This window comes from Marmota marmota, unplaced genomic scaffold (assembly GCF_001458135.2).
Source record: "Marmota marmota marmota unplaced genomic scaffold, marMar, whole genome shotgun sequence".
NCBI classification, from domain to species: Eukaryota; Metazoa; Chordata; class Mammalia; order Rodentia; family Sciuridae; genus Marmota; species Marmota marmota.
This window is the reverse complement of record NW_026000240.1, coordinates 2272273-2292493: the sequence shown is the minus strand read 5'-3', so window position 1 is coordinate 2292493 and position 20221 is coordinate 2272273. Positions and strand designations below refer to the sequence as shown.

Below are 20221 nucleotides of genomic sequence, written 5' to 3'. Positions count from 1 at the left end.
GGGGGGGGGGGGGGGGATATCCTGGATCACTTCAACATGCACACACACACACACACACACACACTACACACCACTGTAGCCTATACATACTACATCCTGTTTCTCCATTCCCCTTCATAGAAAGTACCCTCAAGCTTGTTTATTCTTGATATTTTCTCATATTTATACACACACACATCCCATTTTCTTTCAATCCACCTGCATTAGGTTTTGCCCTATCTTCTGTTTATTTATTCAACATATTGTTGTTGAGCGCTTACAATGAGCAGGGTATGAGGACATACAGCATACAATTTTCTCTGTTGGGCATACTGCATACAATTCAGGGAAAAGTTTGTGCCCTTGTGGAGTTGACATTCTAGTCAGGAATGTAGACAAGGAATGAGGTAAATAGTAAGTTGCTTTTCTGTGGAATGACCAGAACTATGGAGAAAAATAAAGCAGGAAGAAGGCGGAGCATGAGTGTGGTAGAAAGACACAAGACCTCATCAAGAAGGTGCCTTGGCACTCCCTTACCAGAAGGGATGAGGGATCAAGGGCTGCATATATCTAGGGGACAGCTAATCCCCAGGCCCCAGAGGAAGGGAGACTGGTATATTTGAGGCCACTGTGGCTGGTGCAGAGAGGAGACGGGAGCAGCAGGAGGTGAGGGGGTGCAGGGAGCAGATCTTCTATACACATCAAGGCTTGATGAGAGGCAATGTTTCATCGCCATCTGGAAAGACAAGTGAGACCTATGAAGTAAGAGGAGATGGCATGTCCAGGTACCACCATGGTTTGAGGTGTCTTGGTACCCAATGCCCTCATGGAAGAAAGGAGATGAGCTGGGAAAAGAAGGCAGAACCCAGCCAGGAGGGCCCCACATGTCTCTGACCCAGACCTTATCAAGGATGCCAATGGCCTCCATTTTGCTAAATGCAATGACATTTTCTCTGACCACATTCACCCAGCAGCAGCTTTGGACCAGATTAGCCACTCTTGCTTATAACACTTTGCTTCTAGACTTTATGTCCTCTGGGTTCTTCTCATTTTCTTCATTGGATCCTCCTGCCCATCTTGGAAATGTTTCAGTGCCTGGCCAGCTCCTCTCTCTGCAGGTTCCAATACATGTGGTACGATGCTCACCTATGACATATGCCACATGTCCTTATACCCTGCCTGGAGTGTGAGACCGCCTGATACTGTGTGCTGAGGGACTGACTCTGCTCTGCCAGGATGAACCCCTCACTCAGTGGTTTGAGAAGCTAGAGAGTGGGAAGGCTTGTGAGCTGTCCCCACTCTGGTCCCAAGTGAAGGACAGTGGGCTTCAAGAGAACTTCCAGGAGAGCAACCACTTGTGCCCTGGAATCTAGAGTATGATGCTGATGTTCACCAAAAGAAGTCTAAATGCCTGAGAATGAGGCTGGAGTGGCTCATCTGTGAGCAAAGCCCACAGCTGCATAGGGAAAGGGCTGTCCTTCTGCCCTGCAGGACACAGCTGTCTGGGCCTGGTGGACAATGGGAGAGCTGATTGGAGTTGTCTTTAGGGCACTTGCCCAGTGACACTGATGGGAAGGTCTGTCCTGAGGCCCAGGGATGACAGGGAAGATGCCCATCTAGAAGAGGCATTCTCTTGACCATAGGATGGTAGTCAGAGGTCTCCAGGGTCAGGGTCTCTGCAGAATCCACAGAAGTGACCCACGGAGGAAGAGCCCGCTCTTGGCTTTCTGCCAGGTCAGGGCAGCAACAGCAGATCATTGCCAGCCCCTGTGCCCAATCTTGGGAGGGTTAGAGAGAAGGGAATAGGAGAGGAGGAGCTAGAAAGTGGGCAGAAAGAGGGAGAAAGAACCTCTGGCCTCCCATACTCCTTCTGGCCTAGTGAGGGGTTAGCTTCAAGTAGGATACAAGTTGGGAGTTTGGGTGTCCACACAGGGCTGACCCGGACTAGAGTTATTTGATTAGTGGACTGAGCTGGACTCCACCAAAACAAAGTGTCTGCCTGTATCTGTGAATGAGTAGAAAAACTCTTAAGTCTTGCCTGAAATTTCATCCAGGGGTGGAAGAAAATAGCTGACAGGTGAGTTGAAGAGATTGAGAGGAAGAAGGGGATTGGTCAGTAAACCAAGTACACCAGCACCACGTGGCAGGACCAGAGCTTGTTTCTGGACATCAAGACACAGTCCAGCAGATTCTGGAGGCCTGTAGAGGAGAACCAGGGAGTTGCGTGGCTGGGCAGTGAGACCTTGGCTTGAGTACAGGTGGGTCCTTAAGCAGATGGGCTGCCATCATCTGCAGCCAGAAGCAGCAGGTGGCTTGGGAGGCCAGGGCAAGCTCACAGTCTCTGGCCCTTTGGCATGTCTGTCAGGAGTAGCAGTAGGCTGCTCAGGAGCAGGTGAGGGTCCCTGGGGAGGGTGGGGAGGTAGCCCACATGCTGAACCTGTAGTGGTGGGCAGTGGGATTAACCCGTTATTTCCTCTCAGAGAAAGCTCTTTATAGGCAAGTGGCCAGATTGAGTTCCTGTGTGGGCAGGCTGACTTGGACTGAGGGTCTTACCCTGGGGACTGCAGGGTCATCATCATGATGTTGGTTTGAGGTATGAGGAGAGATCTGGTGTAGGGGTCTAGAAGGGCTGAGCAATGGCAACAGGGTTAACAAAGTCTCCAGAGGAGGAAGGCAACTCAAATACCTCTCAGGCATCAAGGTGGACTCTGTCCATAGATGCCAGCAACCCCTTGTCATAAGACCTCATGGGCTTTGCTCTGAGGGGCATCTTTGAGGCCACCACATGGGTGAGTATGCTAAGCAAGATTTATGTTTCCTGGTGCCTATATGCCATCCATTGAAAAGAGGTGTCTGTGGGCACTGCTCTGGCTCCCTTGTCTTGGAGATGTCATCCCGGAAGTTCTTTTCTGGTAGAGAGAGTGACAGCACAAGCTCTAGGCTTCTGCCCTAAAGATCAGATATCTGTCATCTTTGCAGGGGGAAGGAGATTGGCTCATGGGGGGATTTTGGCCTAAGCCTTAGACCTACCAAGCCTCCAGCTTGGCTGCTCTGTGTAGAGGGGGACTGGGTGTAACGAGTCTTCCAGGCTCCAGGCCTGGGCAGAGACTCGTGAGTCCTGACACTTTTCTTTTTTGCTAGGGAGACTTGTGATGAAAACCAAGCTGTGAGATGACAATAGTTTAGGGCTGGAAGAGATGTCAGAGGGAGATCAACCTGACGCCCACACCATCGTCTTCTCTCTCCAGCCTCATTGCCTAAACTCCTCCCTGGCAGTCCATGCCATCTCCAGACTGAGAAACTCACCCCTCATTTTGAGTTGAACTTAATTCTTGGCCCTGGTTATGTTCTCTGGGAATGCATAGAGCAGGGCGTCTTTAATCATGTTCCCCCAGTTCTTCAGAGTAATCGTCTCCAGCACTTTTGGCTCCATGCGATGTGGTCCCTCCACTATTTTCTCCTCCCTCCTTTTGATATTGCATGATATGGATTCCCCAGTCCAGGGTAGGGCCTGCCTGGTACAAACCACTTACAAGGTTCAGTCTGAGGAGAACTTTCCAACCCTGATGTACTGACCATCCTGGCCTTCCTGCTGTGCAGTGGCCTAGGATGTTTGCCTCAGGGCCCCAGCAAGCCCTGGGCCAGGGAACAGGCACTTCTCCTCTCACTTCATTCTCTGGCAGCTACTCTGGTCCTCCTGTAAGGGGCATCATTATTCCATGCACCACTCAGAAAAATCACTGCCAATTAACTTATGATGGGTGAAGATTACTTTTCACATCAAGTATAGGTCATCCCTATTCTGAAAAAAAGCATGCCCGCACATAGGATGAAATGTGGTCACACAAGCCATCTTGTGACGTGAGGGCTAATGGGAGAAAGCATGTCAGGTGTTTAGTGTGGTGTTTGGCACCGTACACACTCAGAAAATGATTCTACTTTTATTAAAACCCTGTAGGTGGTACATGCCTGTAATCCCAGTGGTTTGGGAGGCTGAGGCAGGAGGATTGCAAATTCAAAGCCAGCCTCAGCAACTTAGTGAGGTTACATTTTATTTTTACAAAATAAAATGTAAAAAAGGTCTGGGGATGTAGCTCAGTGGTTAAGCACCCCCAGGTTCAATTCCTAGTACTAAAAGAGAGAAAACCTCTGTAGCAGCTGCCCAGTGCTCCCATGAAGACCCTTTCCACCTCTCCAGCCCTCCATCCCCCCACTTCCTTCTGTCTTTGCACTGACTACAACAGATGGCTCACGGTGGGGTCCTCTTACCTTTTCCTGAAGGGCTCCATTCCCATGAGCCCCCTCTTGTTCATGTCCTCAGATGTAGTTGCCTTTGGAAGGTGTCCCTGCTGTCCTTCCCTCTGTGTTCCTGCCCACCTCCAACAGGATCCCTACAGCCAGCACATCTGTCAGCCTGCTCATCTGTCTCCTTCCCCAGAACGTGACTCCAAGGACAAGGACACAGTTAATTTATCTTCATGTCTCTCGCTTCTCGCAGTGCCAGAATATGGCAGAGGCCTGAGAAATGTTTGCCAAATGAGTGACAGTTTTTCTCATGCTTAATAAAACCTGAATTTGTGTAGTGCTTTATAGTTTAGCAGGTTGCTTTAAGATTTCTTTCCTTATTTTATTAATCTAATCAGTGTTCTTATTTTACAGCCAGAAAAACTGAGTCCCTTTTAGGGACACACCTGAGGGCATAGAGCCTGGTTACTGACTAAACTGGAATTGGAACCTGGCTCTGGCCTCTTACCACGTGGGGCTTAATGGGCCCTTCTGGTCAAAGACAGCAAACTGGCAGCCTCTGGTCATACATGGCTTGGGGACATGCTTAGGCCCACATAATTTTTTTTCCCTCAAGGTGAATAATTTGTCCAATCATTAAAAAATTAGACATAATACCAATTACTAGCTTAAAAATCTGAGCATCTGGCAACTCTGGGCTTTCATACTCAAAAGAGTAGCAACTGGCATGTACTCTACTGCTAGGGTCCAATACCCACCCAAGTCTCTGAACTGTCAGCGCGGCCATGGAGCAAGGGTTTTTTTTCCTGCTCTCAGTACCCCTGTAGCACTTAGCTTGATGCTTAGAAGTCACCAGTGGTGGGGGGCAGGTGATGAACCAGCTTGGCCACACCTCCAGAGAATACCACGTGTTGTTGCCAGTAAACCTGAGGCTTTGGCAGGGACCCCGGTCAGCCCCTGCCTTGGCAGTGTCCTCATTCTAAGTCTGCCCCAGGGTAGGAAGGTGGGAGGTGAATGCAGCCTTTCTCTCTTCCCTAGGACAAGGGGGATGCTGGGGTGAAGGAGCTGGACAGCTTGAACAGTGACCGGCTGAGAACCATCCAGCTCAACGTCTGCAACAATGAGGAGGTGGAGAGAGCAGTGGAGACCGTCCACTCAAGCCTGAAGGACCCTGAGAAAGGTAGGGGCCATTCAGAGGGGGCATGTCCTAAATGTCCTCCTCCATTTGCTGGTATCCTTCCCAAAGTCTCCTTTATTTATTGTTTAAACTCTGCCTCCTGCTCAGAGTAGGAAGTGGATCGAGTTCAACACACCTGTGCAATAGGGCAGTGTGAAACCAGCCAGAAGGTGATTTGGAGAATATAGGAGGGCTGAATGGGTATGCACTGGTTTGGGCCAGTTCAGCCAGGGCTCATTAGATGCCCATTCTAGGCCAGGTTCTGGGCTGTGTACTCAGGATGACCCAGGCACAGTCTGTCCCTGAGGACATATAGGACATTGTAGAGGGACTAGTTATGACATCAGGGAGCCACACACTGAGAGGTAGGACAGCACAGGAAACCAGGATGCATCCAGTCTTGGGAGTTGGGTGGGAATGGGTCAGTGTGACAGAGGGTGGGGAAGGCCAGTCCAAGAGCAGGGAAGCATGGGCAGTAGTGGGCAGCAGCCCAGGATGCTGGGCCCTGGTGAGTGGTCTGGTCCCAGGATGGAGTCTGGTGGAGACAGCAAATGAGGCTGGGGAAGGAGGTCAGCAGGGCCTTGGGTGCTAGGCCAGCAGAGTATGGCTGCCCTCCTGAGGACCCTCAGGAGCCATCAAAGGGGTTGTCTGGGGGAGAATGGTCTGGACGGGTCTTTTTGTGAAACTCACTCTATCGTCACATTGGCAACGTGGAGGGTGGTTTGAAGGGGCGTGTGGTTCAGAAGTCCTGGACAGGGTGGTGGGCATTGGGAAAGGAGGGATCAGTCTCGAGGAGTGCTTAGAAGGCAAAGCTGGAGGGGCCTGATGACTGTGGGCACTGGACAAGGGAGACGCAAGAGGTCTCTGTCCTACATTCCTGGTGTCCTCAGTTGCAAGGGCAGGTTGAGGTGCGGGAAGACATTGAAGTGCCCATGGGACACTTGGGGGAGTATCCAGGAGGACTTCTGGGTATTGTGAATATTTAGGACCAGGTTTGTTAGAGAGGTTGGATAGAGTGCCCCAAAGCTAAAGGAACAGAAAGTTTTGGGGGCCCAGTAACCAAAAGGGTCAAATACTGCAGAAGGTCCCTGTTACATAAGCACCCAGATGTCCCCAAGTGTTTTCCAGTTAAGTCACATGGAAGACCTTGATGGGAAGAGCTCTGCTGACTAACTCCAAGGGGCACCATTCATGTAGATCAGGGCAGCAATGGCTGGGGCTCAGATAACTGGCAGCTCAGGGCATCTGTGGAAGAGCAGAAGAGTGAGTCTGTGCAGTTGATCTTTGTGCTCTCACAGCCCAGGCAGAAATAGGGTGCCTCATCTAGCTCTCTGCTTTTCTGCACAGTGGGCTGGAGGCAGCTCTCCTGAGCAGTGACTCCATTCCCCAGATGGGGAGGATGGAAGGGGAACGGCCAGCGTCTGTGCTGTGCCTTCTGTGCTGAGCACTGGGCGTGGGGGGGGGGGGTTTCAGGTGGAAATGCTGTCATCTCTGAGAATCCCGCCTGTTCTGTGTGGCTATCTGTGGACAAGCTGTTGCTTTACAGGTATTTTGTCACTGGTGTCCCCTCAGCAGGCCCAGTGCCACCCCCACCCCCACAACATCCTTTTTTTTGAGCACTGTTCTCTGAGGAGACGTCTGTGAGTTGCTGAACTCACTGAACATCTGTTTAATAATTAACAGGCAGAGCCTGCACTCCTGTCCCATTAAGAAAAGGCAGGATGGGTCCCACTGGGATGATTACCAGCCCGAGTGCAGAGCCTGCCTCACCCCAGCAGTGGTAAATCTGCTCCGCCCTCTCTGCCCCCACTAGGAGGTGGGAAATTGCCCCCATAAACCATCAGGCAAGAAAACAACTGCAGTCAGCTGCGTTTGCAGCCTGTGGGGCTTGTGGTGATTTAAACTGCTCATGGAAAGGAATTGCCAGGGGGGACCTGGTACAGAATGGCCAGGACACTGGGGCAGAGCCACCTCCATTCCCTGTACTGGATTGGCTAGTTAGACTAGCCCAGCAAGGCAGGGTCCCCCATGCCCCTAGCCACACAATGGGAGGTGCTGTCCTCTGCCCTGGCATCTAGGCTTAAACCCAGCACCCAACACACAAACTTTTCCCTCCTGCCTTTTCCACATGAGGCATTCTGGGGAGTGCTTAATAAACCACTCACCACAGCCTTCCTTAACCCATACTGAAATTTTTGGAAAAGGATCTGAAATCTTTTAGGTCCAAAAGAGAAAATAAATCTGTCAGATATGTGGTTGCATGCCTCCTTCTTTCTCTCCCCTCTTTCTCTTCCCCCCCCTCATTTCTCCTCCCTTGTGGCTCTGGTTGGCTTTTTCCTGGTAAGGCAGCACCCATCCCCACTCCTTGGGCAGTGCTGGCTCTGAACTCCAGGTGGCGCTCTCCCAGAGTTTTCCACCAGCTCTGGCCACCTCTGATTCACATCTTACCCAGAGAGGAACTTCTCAGAAGAGGTGTCCTTCCCCACCCCTGGATATTGGGGCACATTTTGATGGCAAGTTTGTTTCTGTCACTCTGGCTCCATGGAACAGTTGCTACCAAAGCCTGGGGAACCAGCCTTGGGGGTTAAGATGAATGGAATTGTCTTGATTGGAGTGGCCCAGCCATCTGCCACCAGCCGCTTTCCTCCATGGCAAGACTCTTAGGGACTGGACATCTGGAACCTCTGACCACCCTCCCTACCCTCATCCTAAGGGAAAGCTGGGCCAAAGGATCAGAGGGCAGCCTGTGGGTGTGGTTTGATCTTGGCATCATTACTTACTAGTCAATCAGTAAACATTTACTGAGTACTTGCTGTATACTTGGTAGTGTGCTGAGGAGCAGAAGGCAGCGTGCTGGCAGGATGAACTTGTGGTTGGACACCAGCCAAGTGGCTTCAGGACAAAACCTCTCAAGGGCTGTTATGGCCTTGGGGGAATTATGCTGTGGGCAGGGAGGGCCCTATCCCCCATCGTCATTCTGGAAGTGAGTGGAAAACTGGATTTACCCTGGGCTTTGCCTCTCTTTTATTTTTAAAATTTTTTTAATTGTTGATAGAATTTTATTGTTTTTTATTTATTTATATGTGGTGCTGAGAGTCGAACCCAGTGTCTCACACATACCAGGCAAGTGCCCCGGGCTTTGCCTCTTAATTGAAGTGTGACTTGGGTGTGAACCATCACCTCCATCTGTGAAGCAGGATGCACTGTGAGCTGCCCCACACTCATGCCCAGATCCGACCACTGCAGGAACACAGATAGAACCTCAACAAAAGCTGCTGTCAGGTTGAGGAGTGGGGAACCAGGACATGTTCAGATCTAGAGAGGCAAAATACATGGGAGGGTGGCTGGGAAAGGCCTTGTATACTGAGTTGCAGGAACTCAACTGGGAACCTTAGGAGCAGGAAGTGACTAATGGGAGGAAGATGGCCTGGCTGAGGGGTCATGGGTAGAGGTGAAAGACAGAGACCAAAACAGGGAGACCTGGGAGGAGCCTTCTCTATAGTACAAGAGTTACTACAGGTGGAAACAAGAAGAAAGAACTGATTCTAATGGACACAGCAAAGAAAAACAACATCGGCATGGGGTTAAGTATAAGGGTCGTGTCCCCCAGACAGTCCTGAATCCAAATCCCATCTTTCCCACCCGCTAGCTGGGTAACACTGAGCAAGTTGCTTCATCCCCCTAGGCCTCAGTTGCCTCCTCCAGATGTGAGAATTGTATCTACTTTATAGGTCAGTTATAAGGATCAGGTGAGTTAATGAGCTGATCAGGTGAGATTAGCAAAGTGCTTACTTAGTTCAGGGCTGTTATTCTGATACTAACAGTCCCCAGTGACTCCTTAGGTGGGGGAGAAGTGAAGGAGTGGAGGAGTCAAAGATGAAAGTGAAGCCATTAACGAAGGGGAGGAGCAGGCTTGGCAGCTTGGGAGTTTGATGTGTTGGTGGTGGCTAGGGTGAGATGGGGACCTGTGGGACCTAGCAGCTGGGGTTGTGGGGAGAGGGCTGACTCCTGAAGGGATGTGGGAACCATGGACATGGAGGTGATGTTGGAACTATTCCAGAAAAACAGCTGTCACCCAGACCAGCAGGAATGCTGTGAGTTTATTTAGAGCATTGTCTGAGAGATACCAGGTCAACTACTACCCCTTGTCAAGTCAGCAGAGCTCTAATCAAGGAGTAGCATGCTTTCACAGGTCAAGTTTAATTAAGATTCTTTGGATAGTAGTGTCAGATATAATTGTTTTATTTTCAGGTGGAAAAAGGTGATATTGTCCCACATGAATCAAACACAAAATCCCTGGAAAAGTCCACAAAGTACAAAGTCTACCTCATAATTCAGGAGAAGTAGGCCAAGGACTGGACATTGCGGGACACTTCTTTTTGGGTATCAGGGAGGATGCTAGAGATGCTAGGGTGTCATTAATGCCAAAGGAACAAGTGAGCATTCAGGAGCACTAGGATTATCATGTCCTAGATAGGTGGAGGAAACTGAAGGCTGGGGGTCAGGGTCCTCAGCACCTGGCCCCTGGAGACTAGAAAGGGAGACCCAGAGAGGGTCAACTGGGCTGGGGCTGGGAACCCAGAGTGGTGTCAGAGGGGATGCAGAGGGCAGAGTGTTCATAGAAGCCTGGCCGTGGAGGGAAGGAGGGCAGACTGTAGGGTTAAAGAAGGTTGTTTAGGATATAGAGACATGGTATTGCAGATAGTCATTCATCCAACACACATTTATTGAGCACTTGATGTGTATAGTAGTAAAGGGAAGGAGCAGGGAACAAGGAAAAAGCTGAAGCTGTGTAAGAGAAACAGGACTGATGGTTTCCAGCATGGCAGTAGGGAGAGGAATAGGCCCAAGTGTTGGCCACAATCGCAGGGAGAGGCTTCCTGTTCTTCCTGGGGCCTGGGAAGAGGCAGGGGTGGGGACAGGGAGAAGGTGGGAGCTGTGGGTTGCAGGAATGATTTTTATGTCAGTAGGTAGGCTTCAAGGTCAGGAGGTCAAGGTTGAGGTCAAGGTCAAGGTCACGAAGGGTGCTGAGAGGGGAGGCCCCAGTGGCAGGCAGCCATGGAGAGTGGAATAGCTCCTCACAGAGGCTTTGTTAACCAGTAATTTCCTTTCCTTAATAAATGTCCTTAATTCTCCATAATTGAAGAAGGCGCCAGAGGTCAGTAGATGAAGCTTTAATTTGGGCACTATGGAAGGAAAGCAGCGAGAGAGTAATTACTCTGTCATTTACACAAGCTTATTTCCCTGATGAACTGGGAAAGCTAGGCCAGGCCCAGTTCCCACAGGGGACAGGGGAGCTCAGTGCTGAAACTGTGCCCTGGGAAAAACTCAGGACTTTGAGCTGGACAGTGAACCCCAGGAGACGAAGCTCTGAGGATTTCCACAACAGAGAGTCTGGGCCTGACTCTGTCCTAAGGCCCCAGCCTAGGCAGCCCTTATGCCCCAAAAACTAACCCCAAGAAGGTCCTCAAAACAAGGCTCTCTAATGCCTGTAGCCCCCAGTTCAGGTCTGGCTCTGCCTCAGCTTCCTGATTAAACTTATATCTGTCCCTTCTCCTCAAGGCCTCAGTGTCCCTAGCTGATTAGTTAGGAGGCTAAATAAACTACAAGAACTCTCTAGGACCAGTATTCTCTAAGTTCACAAAAGTCTGCCGTCTCTTGTTAGACTTGCAGGAATCAGTCAACCCAAGTACACCATGACAGTGTGTATGCTCTGAGCCCCAGGGTGTCACTCAAGCTAAGGAAACGGTCTCTGCTAGCAAAGAGCACAGGGAAACACAGGGGATATTCATGAACTGAGTCTTGGGGCCTTGACATCTAACAACCAACAGTGTCATGGTTCAGAGGAGGAAGATGAGAATGGAGTCATTGTTAGGAGGGTCTCAGGAGCACTGGGCCTGACCCAGCATGGCTTGGCTGAGCCCCTAACTTATTGTGTCTTGAAGGTTGGGCCCCTTGATGGTTCTCCAGGGGGGGGCTTGGTCTGGAAGATTTTCAAGTTTCCTTGGCTCCTGGAAAGAGGGAAGATATAAATGAGAGCTCAGAGGCAGGAAGGAAAAAATAGGTGCAGGGCGTGATGATGAAATGAGTGGCATAGAATGGAGGTGAGGTAAGGCACAGGAGAGGGAGCCCCGGCAGGACTGGGTCATAATGGCCTCTGAGGATTGATTCAGGCAGAGGTGACCAGAGGCCTGGATGCTCCAGACTGAAGATCATTCCAGACATCCAGGACTTCAGATTGGTCTAACTCCTGTCCTTCTTGGGTGACTCTAGAAGTTTCCTGAGAGCTTTGGGAAAGAGGCCAGGAAGATGGGGAAAAGAGACAACAGTTGGGGGCAGAGTGGACTGAAGGAAATGGGTGATGTCTGAGGCTTTTCCTACATAGTGACCAAGTTCTGTCCTTTCCTGTCCAGGGATGTGGGGGCTGGTTAACAATGCGGGCATCTCGACATTTGGGGAGGTGGAGTTCACCAGCATGGAGACCTACAAGGAGGTGGCGGAAGTAAACCTCTGGGGCACGGTGCGGACAACGAAATCCTTCCTTCCCCTCCTTCGAAGAGCCAAAGGTGAGTAGAAGATAGCCCCTGCCTGACCCTGGACCTGCCATAATGAAAGACCTATCCCGCCAGAGGCAATGTCCATACTAGCAAGGCTAAGCTCCTGACTCCTGGGGCCATGCTGGGCCCACAGATGGTGGCAGGCAGGGATATGTGGCTTTTAGGAAGTAGAGCAAGTGATAGGTCAGCAGTCTATGTTATCCAGGTATAACAGAATCCAGCCACTCTTGAACTCTGCACAGGCTGAATGTACATGTCATTGTATCATAGCATGCAGTTAAATAAATGTTAGTGTATCCATTCTGTGGGTTGTTACACCAAAGCAAAAAATGAGACAGTTGTGGTATTAAGTTTAAAAATAGAAAAAAAAAGTTTAAAAATAGTAATAATCAAGATTAGAAATTTGGAAAACAGACAAAATACCCAAACCATATTGGATAGCTGAATGTAAGCAAACTACACAAGAGTCCCTGGTTCTGATTTTCTCCCTGGAATAGCAAACAATTGTGGTAAGACCCACAGATCTATCCCAAAGCCCCAGCAACAGCAGGAATGAACACAGGGGCAGCCATAGGTTTTAAAAGGAAACCCAAATTCTTCCATGACTTCGAGCCTAAGAGGTTTCTGCAAGGTGCCCAGGATAGACTGTGTGAGCCTTTTTGGGTGTGCTCCCAGGGCTGAGAGGGGATGTGGAAGGTCCCTGTCACTCCAAGGCTGGGCCTGTGGCAGAGACTTTTCAAAGTCACCACTTTTCCAGTGCCTAAGACTCTGCCTTCATGTCATCAGCATGGGAATCCCTGCCCATGCCCCAGCCTGCTTCTCTTTGACTGTCTTGGGCTCCATCCAGTGAGGAGTTGGAGAATGGAGCACCCCAGTGCTCAGAGGTCCTTCCCTCTCTGAGCCCCAGGGCTTTCCGTATCAGTGCCAGCCTCAGCTCTAGGTGATCTACCATCTACATTCCTGCATTCATCTTTCGTGTTGCTGCAGGTCAACACATACTTAGCAAGTCATTTATCTGCACATCTTACTGGGTGAGCTGAATTTTAAGCTCCGTGAGGGTAAGGAGGAAGCTTTAGGCTTCCCAGCATCAGCCCTTGCCTGAAGAGAGCACACAGATCCACATGGGCACCGCTCTCCCACCTCCCATGTTCTGCCATTGCTTTTATCCCCAAGGTATGGTCACCAGGCTGGGCTCAGTCTGGTTTTGGTATGTGGTGCTGAGGATCGAACCCGGGCCGCACTCATGCCAGACGAGCGCACTACCGCTTGAGCCATATCCCCAGCCCTCTGTCTGGTTTTGAGTTAGTTGTGTGATGCCCATTATCCTGTGCCCTCCTGGTGTGCAGGCCTGCTTCTCGCTCATCTCTCCTCCCCTGTCCTGCCTGGCCCAGCTGGGCTGCCAGGGAAGATTAGGGATGCTCACATTGATGGTGGCCCAAGCTGGCTCTGGCTACCAAAAGAAAAGGTCCCCTGACCCTGGGTGGTTCAGAAGCAATTCCAGTCAGGCCTCTGCATCGCAGGGCAGTGCCACCTGAGCAGGTGTTTGCTGTCTTTCTCTCTAGGCCGTGTCGTCAACATCAGCAGCATGCTGGGCCGCATGGCCAACCCCGCCCGCTCCCCATACTGCATCACCAAGTTTGGGGTGGAGGCTTTCTCTGACTGCCTGCGCTATGAGATGTACCCGCTGGGTGTGAAGGTCAGTGTGGTGGAACCTGGCAACTTCATCGCTGCCACCAGCCTCTATAGCCCTGAGCGCATCCAGGCCATTGCCAAGAAGATGTGGGACGAGCTGCCTGAGGTTGTCCGCAAGGACTATGGCAGGAAGTACTTCGATGAGCAGATCGCCAAGATGGAGACCTACTGCAATAGCGGCTCCACAGACACATCCTCCGTCATTGATGCTGTCACACACGCCCTGACGGCCACCTCCCCCTACACCCGCTACCACCCCATGGACTACTATTGGTGGCTGCGAATGCAGATCATGACCCACTTGCCCGGCGCTGTCTCTGACAAGATCTATATACACTGAAGAGTGACTTTTTGGGGAGTCCTAGAGGGAGGGAAGAGAATGGGGGAGGGAACTCATATAGTCACCTTTTGATTAACCACTTGTGGATTATCTCATGTCCTAGGAGGCCCCATTTTAGCATTAACCAGAGGGGATAACTCAGCCTGACATGTTAATGTGGTGAGTAGCTCAGGCCTTCACAAATGGGATGGGGTGGGGGGCCCTAACTAAGCCTCAGGGCAAACATGGTGTATCTATCTAAAGTTTATTTCATACAAAGATTTTTGGAGAAATGTCTTTATATTAAAAACAGATTTATTCTAGAATAGAATCCAGGTTCCTTTACATTTTAAGCCAAAAACATCAGTTCAAAAAAATTTGATCCTTAAGCCTGCCTCATGAGTAAAGAAGGACAGATTTTTTTTTTTTCTTCTGTACAAATAATCTGTAGCTCTGAGAGAACACATGAATTAACCTTTTATTGCTTAGGAGTGGCCCATGTTTTGTTTTTCTGCCACAGATGTACAAACCCTTCCCATTTGCATTCCGGAGCCACTTTGGATCCCTTTATCCAGGATTCCTCTGGCACCTCTGTCTTCGCCTGAGCTTTGCATACCAAGTGCCCACTGTATACCTCTTTGCACATCCATGGTGCTATATGACCAGCGGGCAGCCAGTGATTGACAGTAGGCTGTATGGCAGGGGTGTGGATCATTCTGGAGATTTCCATTTGAGATATCTCCACTGTCTTTGAGGACTTGGTCTAGACTTGTGTGGAAGTGCTCTTTAGTTGAGGGAAGTTTGTTGGTAACCTTGGTTTTACCTGCAGTGGGACTGGTACTGACTGGGGTTGCAGATGGGGCATCAGTGCCAAGGCCAGTACTGTGGCACCTTCTTCCGGGGGCGGTCTGGGTGCCTTTCTGTCTGTGTGGTACACACACACACACACACACACACACACACGTACTCACACATGTTCATTGATGGCTTGTTTTTCCGCTATGGCCATATTTATACTTCTCAAGTTTGTGTTTGAAGCCTACCATCCCTACAATTGAGCAGGACCTGGATGTTTGGACCCAAACAGGGACCACCATCTTCCAGGTGACTGCAAGCCTCTGGGAGGTCCTGAGTGCCAACTTTGAAAATCAAATTAAACTAGCATTTCCGCCTCTCCCAGGAAGAGCTAGGCCTGCCGCTAGAGGGAGCCCAATTCCTCTGCAGCTAAGCCCCAACTCTGAACTTCCATGCAAGCCTGAGGTCTCTCAAAGGGTGTGTGATTCCCACCTGGGAGATTGCCTGGGGGAAAAAAAAGCAAGGTCCCTTTAGAAACAGTATTCCTCCCCTCTTAGCAGCTGCCTGGCTTGACCCTGGAGCATGGTGCCAGGAGAAAGCAGGGGTCTCCTAGCAGCTGGAACAGGCGATGGGCACAGAGAGTGCCAAGGCAGGGTGGCTCACAAAGAGCAGATTCAGCTGGCCTGGTGGGCCTTTGTCCCCTTGTCTTCAACAGGGATGCCCTGTCTTAGCTCCTGTCTGCAGGGTGAGATAGAGAGGGCCTAGGGGGCAGGAGGGAGGCAGGGCCTCCAGAGCCCAGAGTGGACTCTTGATAACCATTGTATTTACATATCAATGATATGCTTTTTTTTGTACCACCGAGCTGGCCTCCAGCAGAGGCTTTCAAAATCACACTGTACATATTGGGAGGATTTGTTTTCGTGCTTAATAAAGGAAAATGGATTGATGCTTGGAGTTACACATGTGCATTCACCCCTGGGAACTAGAGGGAGGTAGGGAGGCCACATGCTTTGAGTCCTGATCAGCAGTAAACAGAACTCTGGAGAAGCCACGTCTGTCTGTCAGGGTCTTCAGTCATAAGCAGGACTGCTGGGTTGGCTCACAGCCTGTTCTGGTTTTTAATTTGTATCCCAGTGATTAAAAAGTCCAGAGCACCTTCCCTCCAATCTCAGTGCTAATTAAAATTTCCTGTTTTCCGTTCACCTTCTGGCAGCTTAGAACCTAGCAGGATCTAGTTTTGACCTTTACAAGAGATAAGTGGGGAGGGCAGAACAGGTTATTCCCATTTCATAAGTGACATAACTGAGACCCAAAGAGAGAAAGTGACTCACCTATCATCACAGTGGGCTGGGACAAAACGAGGTCAAAACAAGCCTTCTGAGTGGTGCTGTTCACCGTCATTGCACACGGTGGCATGCACAGCTGGGAGAGCTGAGCTGGTTAGGGTCTCTGAGTAACTAGAACCTCGGGGCTTGTGTGCCTACAGAGGGCTACCACTTCTTATTGGGGTGGGGACTTTCCACAAGATGCCACTGGCTCTCACTGTCCAGTCGTGCTGGGAACAAATGGTGTCCTCAGGCCCTGCCTTTGGTAGAAACTGCATCTCCAATATCCTCGCCTTAGAAAGGTCACCTGCTCAGTGAGGCCTGGGGACCCATGCCCTGAGTCTTGCAGCTCTGAGCCAGGGCCTCATGAAGAATATGCTCATCTCTGAAGTAGGAGGTACTAGTCAGCAAGGACCGTAGTCAGCAGCTATCTTATACTAGGCCCCGTGCCACATTCCAGACTGAATTGCATGTCTCCTCTCCCAGATTCATATGTTGAAGCCCTAGCCCCACATGTGACTATTTGGAGTTAGGCCTTTTTAGAAGTAGTTAAGGACAAATGAAGTTGGAAGGGTAGAGTCCTAATCCAATAAGACCATCAATAGGAAGAATTGGGGCCTAATAAGAAAAGGAAGACAGACTCTCTCTCCAAGCCTCTCAGACTTTCCAGAAGTGTGTGAAAATAAATTTGTATTTAAGGCCTAGTTTGGCATTTTGTTATAACTGCTCAGGCTGACTGATGCAGCCAGGAACCAAGTACTCGTTATTTTATTGTTTCTTCCTTAGGACTTGTGAAGAGAGAGGACCTAGCAGCCCCTGCTGGTCCTTGCCCCTGCTAGTCCTGTCTGCCACCCTCTGTAGTGTGACTTTGAGCCTCAGTTGGTGGTGCAGGAATGAGGAGAGGACATTGCAGACAAAGTCTGGAGCTGTGGGGTGGGGCTTCAGGCTAGTCTCAGCCTGTACACAGGACCTCTGCTGGGACCTAGGGTCTGTGCTACAGCCATCATGGACCCTCCTCTGTTGGCTAGAGGCTGAAAAGAACTTTTTGCAAGATGTTCCGGACAGTGCCTGATAACTGAGTGCACGTGAGGTTGTATGAGCAGGTGACAGACTGGCCTGGTCCTGCCTATCATGAGCTGCTGGGCCACACCTTTGCCACCCATGGAAGAGAGTCTGCCAAAGACTCCTCACTTGTGAGGTCTATTCACTTTCTGTATTTCAAACAGCCCAGTCTGGTACAGGTACCATGTGAGGCTCCCAGGCTTGGGCAGCTAGATAGCAACCAGGCTTGTGTGTGCAGTGCTGGGTGCGTCACCCAGTCAGTTCGCTGCCTCTTCTCACCTGATGCTCACAGTGCCCTGGCAAGCAGGCAGGGTGGGATCACAGGCTCATTTCACAGATAAGGGAACAGGCTTTCCCAAGTCTCTCAGCACGGGAGTGATAGAGCCCGTGGCCAAGCCGGATCTGTCTAACCTCCAGCCCAGAGCTAGTGATGCATGAAAAGCCAGGCAGATGGTACCAGGATCTAAAATAAGGAGGGGAAAAAATACCTCAATTATGTAACACAGGAATCTTTAAGCCTATGCACAGTAACAACCACAGAGTACGACCACGCGGGCCAGCTCCTTCTTCCCTGCCCCCTTTGGGCCCTGAGTGCAGCTTCCTGGGAGACTGTGTGCCAGAGGAGCCCACCAAGACAATCTGCCTTGGCTGAGCTAAAACTGTTCTCAAAGGGGCTCCTGAAGGCAGCCCTAGGAATACCAAAAGCCCTATCTGGGAGCTGCCCTCAAAGAGCTCAAGGGCCACATGAGCAGAGCCTGAGACCTGCAGTGGTTGGTTCTTTTCAAAGAGCTGCACAGTCCTCTGGGGCGCTGATGGAGGCGAAATAGCCCAGGGCATACAGGGCTTCTCTGGTGTGTGCAGGCACCCAGGAACAATGATTTGTGAATGGTGATTTCAGAAGCACAGAGTGAGGAACTGTTGGTCTCAGAACTAGGGACTAGAGCCAGGGTCAAGGGATAAGAGAGGTGGCTGTGACCCTCACAACCTCAGAGAATCAAAAGGGACCCGGCCATCATCAAGCCCGACTCCCAGCCTCCTGGATGAGGAGCCTGCGGCCCGGGGCCTCTCCAAAGACCAAGGCCAAATCTACTCAACTAACTTAACCCCTTTGACACCTGGCTCTAACCCAGACCTCCAGAGAACAATGTAAATCTTCTCAAATAGCTCTCTGGATATTTGGAAATGACTATCATGCTCAAGAACCTTATTTGACAAGCTTTCCATACACCCCACTACCCAAACAGAAGATATCAACTATAGTTATCCCACCCTCCTCCTGTGTTCTTGATGACACAGGATGTTCTTGTCCCCTTAGCAGCCAAGACCTTTGAGACAGGTTTTAATGCTGACAACTCCTCACATGCATGTAACCAATTAAATGGATGCATTGGCACAAATCTTTCATTCCATTATAAGTAGTTTAGGATTTAGGCAGGATCATTATTCCTATTTTACAGATAAGGAAACTGAGCCTCAGGAAGATGAAATGATTTACCTGAGATTACAGAGCCAGAAAAAGGGAAAACCAAGACATAAACCTGTCCTTTTGGCTTCTATCTCTAGGGCCCCAGTAATGGTTTGGATATGAGGTATCCCCCAAAAGTTCCTGTTCAGAGGTGAAATGATTGAATTATGAGAGCTGAAACCTAATCAGTTCATTCTAGTTTGAGTGGACTGATTGGGTGGTGACTGTAGGCAGTGTGAAGCATGGTTGGAGGAGGTAGGTCTCTAGAGGCTGCCTTAGAAGGATTCAACTTCCCTGTGGCCCCTCCCTCTGCTTCCTGGCCATCATGAGCAGAGCTGAGCTGGTGTTCTTCCACCATGTCCTTCTGTCACGACATTTGCCTCACTTGGGCCCAGAGCAATGGAGTCAGCGTACCATGGACTAAACCTCTGAAGCATGAGCCCAAATAAACTTTTCCTCCTCTGAATTGTTCTTGTCAGTTACTTTGATCATAGCAAAGCAGAGCTGACTAACATAGACCCCTTCCAGTACCCCTGGGTTGCCTCAGTCTCCCCAAGAGCTGGGTCGGACTCAGCTCGGTGAAAGAGCATTGGGGTGAGAGGATGAAGAACAACTCCCTCCTATTACTCAGCATTGCAGAGAGTCCTGTGAAAGAGAGGCCCAGGGCTGGAGTTGTGGCTCTGTGGTTAGTGTGCTTGCCTAGCACGTGTGAGGCACTGGGTTCAGTCCCCAGCACCACATAAAAAAATAAACAAAATGAAGGTACTGTGTCCATCTACAACTAAACATATTAAAGAGAGAGAGAGAGAGAGAGAGAGAGAGAGAGAGACCCAGACTTTCCTGTCTCTCAAGGCACAAGTGTTGGCAGCATCTGTGGGATTGCCCAGCGGCCTCAACCCTGATAGAGGACCTGAGAGTGGGAACAGCGGGGGAAAGAAGCACTCCCAGGACTGAGCTGGGGACCACCTGCCTCCCCATCTACAGAGCTGTCGGAGAGGGGTATGAACAGAACAAAGCTCGGGAGACGTCAGGGCCCAGAAATACCTTGTGCTGCTCTCAGTGAGACTTAATTACTCTCTCACATGTCAGGCTACTCTCACTTATCAAATTATAGGTGAACTTAATTACAGCTCAGAGTCACCACACTGGGCTCTTCAGAAATAGCAGCAAGCGGACCGTACAGCTTTAGCTGTAGCCATCTCCATTTTTGGATGAATCTCCCATTGTTTCCAGGGTTTCCAAGGGCAGCTGGACTCTGATATTAGGCAACAAGAGTGGGCATGGGCTGCACTGAGTACTTTCCTGTACTGACCACCACCTTGCCGGCCACTCAGCCAGGGAGGGCTGTGCTGAGCCATAGGCTGAGTATTCTATTTATTGGGTGGATCACCATGCTGAGGTCTCTCCCCTGCTTACTTTGTGTTGTGCACTAAAGTCTTGGTTCATTCTGTCTGTCCAAAGGTGCACAAAAAGTGGTGCAGGACTTGCCAAAAGTCACAAAGAGCAAGCATGGTGCTGAATGAGAAAACAGGCCTCATGGAGATACAAGGTCACCTTCAAGAAAACAGGGTAAAGAGCAGCAGGCCCCTTGGGACTGGTGAAAGT

General features: G+C 50.3%; 1 protein-coding gene across 3 annotated transcripts in view; it reads left to right on the top strand.

The window, feature by feature from the left end:
- The window catches only part of Bdh1 (3-hydroxybutyrate dehydrogenase 1), a 47769-nt gene extending 32058 nt beyond the window's left edge, over positions 1-15711 (top strand). For all 3 annotated transcript variants that reach the window (XM_015486842.2, XM_015486844.2, XM_015486843.2), the window contains exons 5-7: positions 5263-5404; positions 11815-11967; positions 13521-15711. In XM_015486842.2, the coding sequence (XP_015342328.1) occupies positions 5263-5404; positions 11815-11967; positions 13521-13990 (765 nt within the window). In that variant the 3' untranslated portion in view covers positions 13991-15711. The remainder of the gene's footprint in view (positions 1-5262; positions 5405-11814; positions 11968-13520) is intronic.
- The last annotated feature ends 4510 nt before the right edge of the window (positions 15712-20221 follow it).